Genomic DNA, 15,770 nt, shown 5'->3' on the forward strand with positions numbered 1-15,770 from the left:
AGTTAGAAGAATTTTTCCACAAGAGACATTTCATAGTAGATTAATGTCATCCTTTATTGTTTGTCTTGTTTCTACAAAACTGAGATTCTTCTTGAACTAATTGGCATTACTGCCCCCAGGTAATTTTAAAATGGCAAGCCAATATAATAAAAAAACTAGTTGTATTTAAATATATCAAAATACTGGGTGGTGACTTTTTTTTGTCTAAAATAACAGTTGCAAGAAATTCTTAGCTATTTTAACTATCCATTTTTTCCCTGAAGGTGTACTCTGGCTTTGTATATTTCATAATCAATTGACATATTACCTAAACTTATAAATTTTATGATGTGTAATATTTTGGTGTTATATAAATTACTTCTATATTTCTTTTGTTTCAAAATATTGAACTGTTTGTAGAAGTCAGTTGATTACTATCAAGATTTCATTTTTATGCCAAAGACAAATCTAAATATATTGCAGAATAGTTTTTCATCTCTTATATATTTTATTCTATTCCAATTTGTCGACAAAGAAATCAAAGTACTAAAGAAACATAGAAACTCTTCTTCCCCTTCATTTTCTGCTTCCCTCTCCCTCTCCCCTTCTCAAATTGGGCACCTGATTTCTAAAATATTTTTTTAATATATTTATGACAGCCATCCTCATTCTTCCGTATTCACTTGCCACTGGGCTATGATTGCTATCTAATGTAACTATTTACTACATTTCACTTTTAAAATTAAAATATTATGAGCTTGCCTAATTAGTTATGTCTTTGTCCCAAGTACATTTGCAATAAAGTATTTCCCTTTATTAAACTAATGAAAAGATTCCTGTCCCTTTTGAGAAAGATGACCCTCCAAATTACTCAAATTATTTTTATAGTTGATAGATGTCTTGAGGGGAAAATTTAGTGTTTACCAGATGGGTGAAAATAATAAACCTGTTTATAGTTTATGTTGAAATTATCATGTATAATGCTATAGGGTACTTATAAAGATCATTTAAATAGTTAACAATATTCTTTTTTGTGATATAAATGTTATGTGTGTACATAAATTATTTCATTTAAAACTTAACTTCCTTAATTGACCAGGAATCAAATATATGGTTTAGTGAGCCTATTATATATGAGATGTGAGAAAACTAGAGAACTCTGGATTTTTAGAAGCTTGATTATAGATTTGTAGACTTTCTTGTTTTCTCAATATTGTCCCATACTTGGTCAGACATTTAACTTGCATATCTAGTCTGTAGGCTTTTTGAAGGCTAGACTCATACTTCCTTATCTAATTCAAATGAGTCCCAAGATATTTATTGTCATACTGAAGTATTCTGTGTAGCAAATTGTTAAATCTAATATATTTGCTGCTTCATTTTTGAAAGTCATGGCCCAATATGATATTTCATTTAAACTAGACTTTAAAAATATTTTAAGATAGTGTAATATCCTTTAAAATAGTGCCTAAATTTTTGGAGTGTTTGGAGTGTTTGGGGATGTGGTATTGTTTTTGTTTTTGTCAGGGAATTTTGAACATTTATCTTAGATGCTTAAAAGTGAAATAAACTGTCATTTCCCTTCTTCTATGCTTTGTTCTGTTTCTTGTATTTCTGTAGTATCTTTCCATTATTCTTGCCTGCTAAGCCTTTTCTTTTGCTTTACAGTTAACTCTAAATTAACTCCTTTATGTCTGCTTTTATGGCATACACCCCAATAGAAATCATTGGGATTGTCAGCCATTACAGTTAGTAATATTTGTAAAATATTAGGCACAATTTTTAACATTTTGATATGACCTATTTGGTTTTTGTTTTGAATTGCATATTTTACTCTATGTAAGCACACCAATTTCAGTGGCTTATTTTGTGATGTATTCTTGTGGCTTGTTGGTAATGCACACTTGTTTGCAATATTAGAGTCTCAGGTTCAATTACAATTTGTTTCCATCATAAGTAATTATATTTGATACATAAATGAATCTTTACACTTATTTACTAAAATATCTCAAGTTTTTTGTCTTCAAAGTAAAACAATATTTTAAAGTGTTTTCCAAATGTAACTTCATTTCAGATTTAAACTATGATTTCAAAATGAATTTGCAGTCATTTTTATAGCTGATCATTGAGAAGCCTTATTCTTTAACTCTGAAATTTATTTTTTTAAATGCTAGAATTGAAGGCCTCTTTATTTTAAATGAAATGAGACATTTTCATTGACATTTAATTGTTTAAGGAGATTTATTATTTCATTATTTTAACTTTTTTTATATTTGCACATACTTAAAATGCCATCTAAAGAGGTAAATTGACAAAAGCACTCAAAAGTTATATGAGTAAATGCAAGGAAACAGATCCAAAGCAGTTGTTGAACCTGGATGGACTCAGAATGCTGTGTCTTTTTCTAGATATTTGAGGCAATGTAAACATGAAAATTTAATATGACAAGGAAAAATATTAATGAATGGGCACTTCACAATCAATGATAATTTAAAAGATGAGAAGTAATTTTAAAAAGCAGTTTTATTACTAAAATGAGTATTAGGTATTTTAACTTTCAAAAATAGAAATCATCTATTTACAAAATGACTGTGCTTGCTTTTCTTTAAAAATAGTATTTTTTTATCTGATTGTAAAGTGTAATTTAGTCAATTCTGCTACAGACAAAATTAAATGTCTGAAATTCTGTTTGCAATTATAAATTGGACAAAATACTAACCTGAAATTTCTCCCCATTCTGCAAGCCATAGTAGCTTAGTTTAATTAAAAGACAATGTTATTATTGAGCTACTATTTTGTAATTTATGTAAAAAAATCTTAGTTTTAATTAAAATAATTTAAATTCCAAAATGTTTTATATTTTTATATTAATAATAAAATTGAAGACCAACTGGTAATTTTAAGAGTGGGAAGGAAATAGGAGACATTATGTTTGAAGCTTGAAAATATTTATAGCTTGCTGTGTGTATCTTGTGTCATTTATTTGCCATGTGTAGTGCTGAAAAGTGTCTTTTATGTATAGCTGCCTTGGCTGTCGAAGAGCTTGGCTTTGAGCGGTTTCATTCATTACTTCAGTAAGTAACATGTTGGAACATTTAAAATACTTATCTTGTGGGCACATTGCTTTTTGAAGTTTATTCACACTATGGAAAGGGGAAAGCGTTTAAAAAAAATGTAGTATTGAAACTGTTGGATGTGGATTTTAAATGAATATTTTGAATTTTTTTTTGTATTGTACTTAAAGAATAGAAAATAGTGATGTTCTAATATATTAAAATTTGCCCAAATCCTAACTGAAGTACCTAAATATATTTATTTATTAAAATCTATTTTCATAGGGAAAATGGAAAATATAATTAATGCTAACATAATTATTGTCTTTTACTCTAAGCAAATAGAAAGATTTATACATTCCAGATCTAACTTCTTTGTTGAATTACTTTTTCAACTCTTTATTACATGATAAAAGAGTAGACATACTTCCTTATTAGAGTATACTAAGATGAAATTTGGATCAAAATTTAAAGGTCACTTTCTTTGAAATTAGTTCTCAGTTGTGACTTAGTTTTTAATTTTCATATCTATGACCAATTCTTTACATATGTTTCAGGTTTTTGTTTTTTAACTAGAGTTGTGATTTCATAACTACAGGGAGCTTCTAGTGAAGTTTTTTCTACCAGTTCAGGTATATTAGCAAATGTTTTTATTATCATAAATTCAAGATTCTTTTCTACTTGATTGTCTCAAAATAAAGTTACCTTATTTTCTAAATTATTTTTGTAATATATTATTGGGTAATGCTATTAATCCCCAGAATTGATCTCTGTCATACACAGATCAGGGATAGAGGTGGTCCCTGCCTATTAGGATTTCTTTCTCATTTAATTCCATATATTAGGTGAAACGAATAGTCAACTCATCTCTGCTAGTACATATGATTATATGAAAGCATTTTTAATACTTACTATTCTCATTTCCTATAATTATTTAAACATATAAAATAATTTAAAGCTTCAGCATTCTGCCTTTTCCTTTTCCTTGATTTTTGGTTTATGCTTTTTTATGAATAAGTTACTAATGTTAATTTCTTTTTTTTCCCAGCAAAAGGTCATTCAAAAGTTTTCCTGAACTAAAAGAAGCTATCTGGGATCAGTATTCCATGTGGGCAAACAAATTTGGAGTATTGCTTTTTCTGTATTCTGTGATACTTACAAAGGTTTGTTAAAAAAGTCAGTACTTACGACTTTTGTTCATTTCAGTTGAGTACTTTTTATACCTTTTGAGATAAATCTGAGGTGAATATTATTTAGTCTTAAAGTTTAGATCTTTTAGTTTTGACCTTTAGAAACAACTATATTCTGTTTCTTCATCCACTTACTTAATTACTCTTTAGTCCTTCAAGAGTTGGCTTCCTCACTCTCAGGCATTATATTGAAATTACCTGCAGAGATTATCTGTAATTTTCTAAAGACCAAAATCTAGTGGCTTTTTCTGAGTTTTTATTCTTTTTGATCTCTATACCCTGCCTCTCTTTCTTTGGTGGCTATAATTTCATAGTATATTCATCTTCTTGCTTTTCCTCTGATGGAACCTTCTATTTCCATTGATTCTACATTTTCTTCATCTCACATCAAACTTAATTTCATAAAATTCAATCCTAATTTTTCTGTTCTTTGTTAGAACTCTTAACCACTCTAAGAGATTCAGTGATCACTTTTATTTGGCTAGTTCTTAATTCATATCCAGTCCTCTCTCCAGCTCTGGTTCCTCATATTCAACTTCTTACTGATTTTTTTTTCACTTTAATATCCTATCATTTTCTGAAATTCCTCAAGACTAAATCAAACTTATTGGTGCCCAGAGATTCTCCCTCCTCCTGGTCACCCATTTCTGCCAAACATTCTTATTGTCATTATGATCTTTAATAATGTGTTTACCTTCTTTAACCTCAACATTGACTGATTAGTCAGCCAGGCCCACTGATTCTCTGTTCATAATATTTCTTGAATCTGCCTCTTTTAATTCCCCTTCCACCATCCTAGCTAAGGGCCTTACCACTATTGTTATTACCTTCTCACTTTTCTCTAACTAGGGGCTCTTTATATTCCAGTACATCTTGCGTGCCACTCTCTAGTTGGCTTTCCTAATTACTGTCTTGATGAAAAACTTTCCATGCTTCTCCTCATTTTTTAGGAAACTCCAACTCTTCAGTGTAGCATCTTAAGTCTCTTTCTAGTCTGGTCCCAACTTACTTTTTTATTCAGACTTTTTGCTACTCACCTTCACAAAGCCCTTACACTATCCACATTGATCTATTCTTATGAACTACTGGGACCATCCTACTCCTAGCAGATAACATTTTCTGTCCTCAAATTGATGCCTTAACTTAATTCCTATCTGTCTGTCAAGATCTAGCTTGAGGAATCCTTTGTGCAAGAAGCCTACTCAGATCATTTCTGTCCAGTGATTTCTCCTCCACTTTTGGTACTTGCTGTGTGTTTTTCTGTATTATAGATGATCAGTTAAGCTCCTTGAGAGGTTTCCAGTCCCTTTGAGAATTAGAGGTATTCAGGATACATTTGATCATGTGCTATTCACAGAGCCATTAGCTTGATTCAACTATATCTTCATACTGATTTGAGCATTTCAGTTTCTTTTTGTAATCAGTAGATTATAGAAGCTAAGCATCTTAGTTCTTCCCATGTTATTCACGTAGAGGTTCACTACTCATGGATTAGTTGTTGCAAGCTTTTGTTTTAAGTATTCAGCTTGATTTTTAAAAGATTGTATTGATACAAAATTAGAATCAACCCTTTCATGTTCACTGTGAACATTTCCTTTTACTATAGGTGAGTTCTTTTGCCAAGAACAAACAGTTAGTGTTATTGTGAGTGCATAGAATTCTAAGAAATAGGCTATTTGGGCATGTCTCATTTAGAAACCATATTCAAATGTATACCTCAGTAGATAAATTAGATAAGTAAACTGTCAAAATCAATAGAACTCTGGACTGGCAATTAAGACCTGCATTCAAATCCTGCTGCAGGCATATACTGGTTGTGTGACCAGGTACAAATCACTTACCCCTCAGTGACTTCAGATAGCTGTCTTATACTTTATAGACTAATGAAATTATCAGGTAATATCAGTAGAAGCAATTTTTACATCATATGTTCCCTACTGATAAAAGTACAGGTTGAGATTTTACACCATCCCCCTAAAAAGTATAAATTAATGCACTAAGTATTTTTCTTCCTATTACTTCTTAATATTAGGGCATAATTTAATAATTTTTAATATAATACATATCATTGGAACCAATTAATCTTCTCAGTTCATAGAATCCATTATTGACCCCCCCCCCAAAAAATACTGTTAGAATTAGTGCTCCTTTCAAATAAAGTTCCTCATTCTTTTTACTTGATATGTCTGGCATTTATTTTTTTCTTACTTGCTAATTTTTTTATTAGGGCTTAATTGATGTGAAACACTACTGTGATCTAATTTTTTTAAATATATCAATGAATTTTAATAATTGATTTCCTTAGGGTATTGAAAACATAAAAAATGAAATTGAAGATTCAACAGAACCTTTGATAGATCCTGTATATGGACATGGCAGGTAATGAATTAAGATTTCTTAATATAGTCATGACCTAATGTAAGACATTGTTCTAGAAGCTAGTTAACATCAGTGTTTAAGAATGGTATTGTTCAGGAACATGAAATGTTCTTTTATTACTTAATTTTCTTCTGTATAATATTTTATTAAATGACGTTTTCTTCAATATATTCAATAATGTTTTATATTTTACAGAATTATTTTTGCTTTTGAAAAAGGAAACAGTTCTTTTTAAAACTGTTTTGTTTATATAGATGAGTATTTTTTCTTTATTTTTCAAACAAAATTTATATTTTCTCAAAAGTGCAAATTAGTTGCAGTTTCATCCCATGTTTACAACTTTTACTGTTTTAATAATTATTTTCTTCATTCTGATCCTCTTATTCAAAATAATTTTTGAGAGATGTGGAAAGAAAACAGCATAAAGATTAATCCTTTCCAGTATATTGATATCATCAGTTGCCTATTTTCTTAACATCAAACAGGCTTTCTGGAATAAATTCAACACATGTATCATCAAAAATAGAAAGTAATTTTAGTTTTTCTTTCTAGAAATGTAGATGTTCAGTAATGAAAGTAAATGGACTTAATATTAAACATTATAATTCAACATTCTCTTCACTTACATAGGCCATCTTTTGTAAAAGTCTTAAATTTCTATAGAAAATAGAAGATAGTATATGTTGTGGAATAAAATTAGCAGTGTTGATTTTTAATGATCAGATGACATTTTAGAAATGAAAAATTTTGAAATTAAGAGACCCTTCCATCTTCCCCTAATGTAGCAAAATAAAATCAATTGAAAGGTAAATGTTATATACCTTTGAAATAATTTTGTTGAAAAAAATTTTTATTGAAAGCAAATAGTTGCTACTGGTTCTTTGTTTATTAATTAAAAGTTTTTTATGTTAAATAGCCAAAGTTTAATTAATCTCCTACTAACCGGGCATGCTGTTTCTAACGTATGGGATGGAGATAGAGAGTGCTCAGGAATGAGTAAGTATATTCTTTAATATTTATAAATATATTTTTTTCTGATTGCATAAATTTTTGTCTAGTACAAATTGATCATTTTTTTCTGTCTTTTCTACTTTCCCTTTTCTTGTAGAGGATAAGTGTCCCACTAGTAAAATTACCTTTAGGGTCAGAGGTACTTATATCTACCTAATTTTTGTAAATTAAAATTATAAAAAAATCTAAAAGAAGCTGCCTAAATTTTCTTTTATAACATGAATGTGTAGGAGAACCATTAAAAATACCCACAGTTTTGGAATACTATATCCCCATCTTTATAGGTTAAAATTTTGGGTGCTTTAAAATTTTTAGGACATACCTAATAATAAATCTAAACTTTTCATTTTGGAAATCTGTACAATTTTTCTCCTATTTACTATTATATGTTGCAGAAAAAAGGCAATGAATATAAGTTCTATGTTAAATCATTTAATCCGTCCATCTCCTCAAGGAAAGGACATTTTTTAGTTGCACACAGCTGGAAATGTGATAAGACTAACTTATGGCCACAGTTCTCTGAGATGCCAACCATAAAAGGAAGCTGAAATGAAATTCTTGTTTTCTTTAAGAATAAAGCTATATACCAGTAATGCATTTGAAATAATGACATTTCTTTTGTAATAATTATTTTTAACACAAATATATATTTTTAACAGGACATTACAAATATATGTTTAAAATGTTTTAGTTCTAGGTAGCCGAAATGTATGGGAGGACAGAATCATGGAGAAAACCACAGGAATCTGTGTCCTCCCTTCTCTCCAAAATCCTAAAGTCACAGAGTTCTAGAGCTGCAGGAGACCTTTAAGATCTTCTTATCCCACCTCCTTTCTTTGCAGATGAGGGGACTAAATCCCAGAGAGTTGAAGTACATCATCAGTATCAGTCAGCTCTTTACTAGCAAAGACTAGGAAGAGATTTTAATTTTTTCTACTGTGCCTCTAACTCCCTTTGGTCCTTTTTGGTAACAAATGGATTAATTCCTCTGTGTCCCTTAACTGCCTATCTTACATGCACCCTTGAAATTAGATGTTATTGAACTCTGTACATAGCCATCTCAGAAATATACAGTGAAAAAATTTTGTTCATCAAAGGGCCAAACATTTAAGGAGGAAGAAGATGATGTTCATAGTTAAGAGTTTGATAGTGTGCTGAAGGAGGTAGAACAAGATGGCTTGTTAGTGTGTAGGTTGTTTTTAAGATTTTACATCTCTCCTCATGTAAGTCCCCAAAAGCAGTAACAAATCCAGAAATTCGGGCAGAATAAACAGTAAATTGTTAACTTTAGAACCATGCAGCTCTGTGGCTGTTGGTTTTATATTTCACTCAACTTTCTTATCTATTGTGTAATCCAGGAGCATTTATTAAGGATTTTCTTTTGCAAGGTACTGTTGCTAAGGTTACAAAGATAAAAAATGAATGAATCCTGCTTGCAAGAGGAGGTTTCCGAGAGAATAAATATCCACAAATAAATACATAGTATTCTCAAGACCTATTTCAATATTATTCATTTTTGTAAAAAAGTAATCTTTTTAAAAACCAAACCCCCAAATCATATACCCATAAAGACAAGTGATAAATCATATGTTTTTCTTCTGCATTTCTGCTCCCATAGTTCTTTCTCTAGATATGGATAGTGTTTTCTCATAAATCCCTTGAGATTGTCCTGGATTATTGCATTTCTATTAGTAGCAAAGCTTATTATATTTGATCATCCCACAATGTTTCAGTTACTGTATACAATGTTCTCCTGGTTCTGCTCATTTCATTACACATCAATTTGTGTAAGTCCTTCCATTTCTTACAGAAATCAAGCAATTTACCATTTCTTATAGTACAATAGTATTCCATCACCATCATATACCACAATTTGTTCAGCCATTCTCCAATCAAGGGACACCCCCTCCTTTTCCAATTTTTTGCCACCACGAGAAATGCAACTATAAATATTTGTACAGACATATCCTTTTCATTTTTTTTAATCTCTTTGGGGTACAAACCCAGCAGTGGTATTGCTGGATCAAAGAGCATACATTCTTTTAAAGCCCTTTGAGTATAACTCCAAATTGCCTTCCATAATGGTATGCATGGATACCTATTTTAGAAATTATTTAGAGATTGTGAAGATTGGAGAAAATATCTAGTCTTCTGTCTTATTGGTCATATTTTACTTAAAAGTATGAGGCAATAACTAATGCAATTTTTAATCTTAACACTAGGTGGCAGTAATTGATTTAGAAAAAATAAATTACCTTGTTGAAATCTCTCTTCCTCACTATTTCTCCTGTACCTCCTTCTCTCTCTACTTAATTTAACATCTTAAACTTTAAAGCAGTTTTGATTTGAGACGTTTTAAGGAATTAGGAAGCCATAAGCAGCATGTTTATTTGACCCATTTTATTACTTAAAGAATTATTTCAGGTTCAAATAAATAAGTAAAAATAATTTTACTTCTTCATATTAAAAAAAACCAAAACTTGCAGACAGGATTAGATCTTAACCTTAACCATTGTGGAAAGGAAAGCTGAATCAAGCTTTGGGATTTTCTGCTACTGAGGTGGAGCAAAAAGCAGTTGGAAAGTTAGAGTGAAATTGATGAACATCGATGACAGTTGGTGGGGGGAGGGGAATGGGAGAGTGATATTTGCTCACAAGGACTCTCTTTCCTGGCCTTCTGCCTGGAAGGAGTGTTCTCTTCCTGTCTCTGGATAGAAGTACCTCTGTTCCTGGATTTTTCCCAACTGTGGTCTACCTGAATTCCTGTGATCATGTCATTGAACAAAAGGATTTAAGGGGAGCAGTTTGAACTGTAAGACTGGTCTTTAGAAGCATCAACCCAAAGAGACAGGTCCAACCAGCTCTGAAGATCAGAGCCTTTTCTTCCTCTTGCTATCTTCTGCTAAAGACTTTGAATTTAAGAAAGCTAGCATAGATATAGCATAGACAGGAATAAAAGAAACCCTCCTCCAGCCTGGGAGGCCTGGCTCAAAAGCCAAGAGAGACTCAAACCCAGTCTGGGAAAAAGTATAGGGAACCTCTCTTCCCTGTACCCTGATATCTTCCCTATCCAAACTTATTATTAAATTCATCTTTATTTAAGTAACCTGCAGTCAGATAAAAGGAGAACTATCATTTCAGGGGACATAGAGGGAGCAGAACCTAAAGACAGCCATTCAACCATAAAAGGTCTTTGGGTGGGTGGGTGAGTTATCCCTCAGGAGGGTCCATGCTTACCTCCCCTGGGGCTATCTTCAACATCACTCAATAGAGAAGACATCCCCTCAGGCTATCAGAGTTGGCCCATTTCTTGGGAACCCCATTTTCAAAGACAGCCTCCCAGCAGAGGGTATCTCTCTCCTTTTACCTCACCAGCAGCTAGCTATATTCCCTCTGTCCCTTCAACTCCTCCATTCCCTGTTACAAAACCTTCCTTATCCCCTGTACCTTTTCAATCCTCAACAATTCCTTAAAAATTACACTACAAGTAAACATTGTTTTCTAAAACAAGGAAAGAGGAAAACCTAACTTTATTTTTTAATTAATTTTAGAATATTTTTCCATGGTTACATTATTCATATTCTTTCCCCCCTCACCAACAAATTATAAATCTTGATGCATTAGATTACTCTTAATTTTTGTTATTTATGTTCTTCCCATTCCTTTTCTTTATGTTTTGCTTTTTTCCTTCAGCAAAAAAATCCATTTTTCCCTCTTACTCCTGCCAATTCCCCCTTACCACAAAGTGAGAATAAAAGAAAAGCAAAACCCATTGTAAACATATAGAATCAAGTAAAACAACTTTTACACTTGGTTATGATCAGAAAAATATGTCTTATTCTGCATTTTGAGTACTTCACCTCTTTTGTCAGGAGGGTATTTACCATGTTTCATCATTAGTTCTCTGGAATCATGATAGCTCCCTATGCTATTCTGAGTTCCTAATTCTTTCAGAGTTGTTTGTCTTTACCATATTGTTGTCATTGTATTGTCCTCCTCATTCTATTCACTTCACTCCTCATTGCCTCTTGAAAGTCTTCTCTAGTTTCTTTCTCTGAAACTATCCCCTTCATCCTTTCATCAATGGTTTTCCATCACATTTGTATGCCTTAATTTATTTATTTATTCTCTAATATACAAATACCCCTTCAGATTCCCATTCTTTTCTGTCTCAAATAAAGAATTTTAAATATTTTTGAACATCCTGAGTTAGTTTATTTCAGTCAGAACTAATTTCTTTTCATTTCCTTTTCTCCTTTCTCTTTTCCTTATTTCTTTGTTTAGTGAAATTTATTTGTGTCTAAATATGTGCATTTATGGTTCCTTCTTCCATTGACCATTTTAGATGAGACTGAGTTTCAAGTTTAAGCTGCTTCTTCAACCTCTTCCTTCATCATTTGTATGAATGTTTACTTGTGTACCTTGATTATGTGTGATAATTTTCCAAATTTCCTTTCCCTTTGCCCCCTTCAATCTGTTTCTCTTCCTCTCTCTTTCTATTCCTCTTTAAGACCAACAAGCCCCTATAGAACTACTCCTAGATTTTATCTACCTAGATTCTCTCTGTGTCCTCTAATGATGATAGGTTTGAAAAGGGACACATGTATCATCTCTCCATATTTTAATGTAAGCAGTTTATTTTTATTTAATCTGTTTGACTTTTCTTCATCTTTTTATGTTTTTCTTCATTCCTGTGGTTCAACTTCAGAGTTTTTATGTAGTTCTGATCTTTTTTACCATAAAATGGAAAATTCTTCCATTTCATTTAAAAATCCCATTTTTTTTACTGTAGGTTCATATTCAGTTTTGCTGAGTCAGTTATTTTTTGCTGAATCTATATCATACTTTGCTTTCCATTATATTGTATTCCAAGCTCTTTGCTCTTTTTAGTGGTGTCTACTAAATTGCATGTGATACTGACTCTGACTCTTTAGTACTTAAAATCTTTCCTTCTGACTACTTAAAGGTATTTTTTTCTTTGACCTGTACACTCTTGATTTTACTATTAATGTTCCTTAGAGTTTTCATATAAATGGTTCTTTCAAGAGATGACCAACTAAGTAGTCCTAGCATTTTTTATTTTTCAAATTTCTTAAAAGTATGTCTAGTCCCTTTTTGGTCATAATATTCAGGTTGTCCAGTGATTCTTAATTTTTTTTCTCTTCAATCTCCATTCCAGGTAAATTGTTTTTTGCTAGAAAGCGATATACCTTACATTTCCTTCTTTTTTTAAGTCTTTTCACTTTATTATTTCTTGTCACATAAAGTCATTGGCTTCTATTTGGCCCGTTCTCATATTTAGATAGTTTATTTAGGCAAGGTTTTGTACCTCTTCTGCCAAATTGTTAATTCCCTTTCTAGTTCTTTCTTCCATAGCTGCTATTTTTTCTTGTTTTTTTTTTAATTTCTTCTAAGACTAAATTAACTTTTTTTGTTTGTTTGTTTGTTTGTTTGTTTGTTTAAAACCCTCACCTTCCGTCTTGGAATAAATACTGTGTATTGGTTTGAAGGCAGAAGAGTGGTAAGGGCAAAGGGGGTTAAGTGACTTGCCCAGGGTCACACAGCTGGGAAGTTTCTGAGGCCAGATTTGAACCAAGGACCTCTCGTCTCTAGGCCAGGCTCTCAATCCACTGAGCTATCCAGCTGCCCCCTCTAAATTAACTTATAAAAGTATTTTCTAATTCGTTTTTAAAACACTTGCTTCATCTCTTCTGGGAAATCAAATTGAATTTGTGTTTTACTTTCAGGCTTTGATTGTATATGCTTTTGAGTCATTTTCTTCTCGTGTGTCTTTAGCATCTCTGTTACCATAATAGCTTTTTATCATGGGATTTTATTTTTGTTTGTTTATTTTTCCAGCCTACTTCATGACTTTGGACTTCTTAGGGCTGGGTTCTGCACATGCCAGAGAAATGGAGTGGGCTGGTCTTATTGCCGGTTTCTTGGGGGTTTAAGTGCTATATTATTCCAGAATGACAGGCACAGTTTAGTCTTGGGATCTGTAAGCTTTCAGTGTTTTCTTTTGTTTTTTTAAACCCTCACCTTCCATCTTGGAATCAATACTGTGTATTGGTTCCAAGGAAGAAGAGTGGTAAAGGCCAGCCATTGGGGGTTAGGTGACTTGCCCAGGGTCACACAGTTGGGAAGTGTCTGAGACCAGATTTGAACCTAGGGTCTCCTGTCTCTAGACCTGGCTCTCAATCCACTGAGCTACCCAGCTGCCTCCACTTTCAGTATTTCTAAAGTGGTCTCATCCAGGAAAATTGATTGTTGCCCCTCAGGTCTGAGCTCTGCAAGTTCCCAACCTGGAATTGCAGTTGAGCAAGATGAGACATTATATATTAGACTCAATTGCTGTCAGCCAACTGGGAAGCTCTGCTGGTTCAAAGTGAACTAGTCTTTACTTGTATTTGGGATTCTTGTCCTGGTTCTTCCTCTGCAGGCTTCAGATTGGGCTAGAAGCTGGAACTCAGACCTTGCTTTGTTTCTGGAGATCACACCACTGTTGTTTGCTTCTGAACTTGCTTCTCTTCTGATAAATAACTGAGGACCTATGGCAGGTCCCTCCTGAGGAACATCACTCCTGGGTTCAGTTACCCTCCTCAGTCTCCTCGAATCTGTGACCTGGAACTGGGCAGTAGGTGCCAAAACTTTCAGTTAGTATCTTGTCCTAAATAGTGCGATGGTATATGGGGTTATATGTAGGTTGACAATCTGTGGTTTATAATTTGGAAAATTACATAGCATTTTAAGTGACTCCTAGCTCCTTGTAACAGAAACCTTTTAACAGAATTAGTCTTTAAATCATACAATTCTAATTCATAGACTACTACTATACTTCCTAAAAAATTGTGTGTCTTCTCAAAGGCAGTAGAGAGATTTATGTATTTAGCAAAAAATAGACTGCTACATATTACTAATGATTGTGCAAGAGATATCATGCAATAGATACATGGCTAACCATATATCAAGAATAAAGGAGAGTAAATGAACCAGTAATATAATGCATTGGTACCCATATAATGTTAAAACTAAGAAGGCTTTCCTGATGGGTAACCTTCTGGGGAACAGTTTATAGGAAGTTGTTTTGTTTTGTTTTGTTTTGTTAAACCCTTATCTTCTGTCTCAGAGTCAATACTGTGTATTGGTTTGAAGGCAGAAGAGTGGTAAGGGCTAGGCAATGGGGGTTAAGTGACTTGCCCAGGGTCACACAGTTAGGACATCCGACGCCAGATTTGAACCCAAGACCTCCCATCTCTAGGCCTGGTTCTCAGTCTACTGAGCCATCCAGCTGCCCCTAGGACGTTGTACATGAGACAAAGCTTCAGTAACTTTGGAAAAAGTGTGCCCATTATTATCCTAGGCATTTTAGTAGATCTTGACATTATTATTACTATCTTGAAATTAAGCTGATTATGACACTACAAGTTGAGTTTTAAAATATGTGCATGTCATCTCCAAGGATTTTTCCCCCCAGAAATTATTTTTTAGAACAAAGACTAGTAGATTTTAGACATAAGCCTACAAATACTTCTAAGAAAATGAGCTAGAAAAATGTTTTATATTATTGCACATGTAAAATCTAGAGCAGGTTGCTTGCTGTCTCAGGAAGGGGAAAAGGGGTGAAAAATTCAGCTTAATTATTTTTAAAAGGTGCAAGATGTTTTTACATGTAGTTGAAAGAATTTCTTTTAATGTGGATGATAGGAAATAAATCTTGAAAACTTTGAATCATATATCTTATTGTAGGTCAGATCTTATCTAGAATACCTATTAATATTTGCCAAAAAATTAAGATGAAACTAATGAAGATAAATGTTGTTTTAAACAAATTAAAATTAATTTTTCATGTACAAGTTATGGGAGTCTTTTGAAAAAGTTCTAAGGGACTGCAAAGTTTCAAATATGTCAATAAGTAAATATCAACAAAAAAACTTGATAAAAGCTTAGATTGAATTAAACATTTCTATACTCTGTCCTAATCAGACCAATTTTTAAGTATTGTTTTCAGTTTTAGGAGACACATTTTAAGAAAAAAACATTGATTAAAGCAGGGGACATCCAATAGAAGGCAAATCAGTATTAGCAATCTTGAAGTTTATGTCATAATCATTTGAAGGAACTAGGAATATTTAAACTGGAGATTAGTAACTGAGAA

General features: G+C 32.4%; 1 protein-coding gene across 4 annotated transcripts in view; it reads left to right on the forward strand.

Moving 5' to 3' along the window:
• MINDY3 (MINDY lysine 48 deubiquitinase 3) overlaps positions 1–15,770 on the forward strand; it is a 91,726-nt gene that overhangs the window by 17,965 nt on the left and 57,991 nt on the right. For 2 of the 4 annotated variants that reach the window (XM_001368392.5, XM_056800157.1), the window contains 4 exons: positions 3,002–3,053; positions 4,081–4,195; positions 6,528–6,601; positions 7,518–7,597. In XM_001368392.5, coding sequence (XP_001368429.1) covers positions 3,002–3,053; positions 4,081–4,195; positions 6,528–6,601; positions 7,518–7,597 — 321 coding nt within the window. Of the gene's footprint in view, positions 1–2,975; positions 3,054–4,080; positions 4,196–6,527; positions 6,602–7,517; positions 7,598–15,770 lie in introns of all 4 variants that reach the window. The other 2 variants (XM_016426375.2, XM_056800158.1) reach the window with 2 other exon arrangements.

Source organism: Monodelphis domestica, chromosome 5, assembly GCF_027887165.1.
Source record: "Monodelphis domestica isolate mMonDom1 chromosome 5, mMonDom1.pri, whole genome shotgun sequence".
NCBI classification, from domain to species: domain Eukaryota; kingdom Metazoa; phylum Chordata; class Mammalia; order Didelphimorphia; family Didelphidae; genus Monodelphis; species Monodelphis domestica.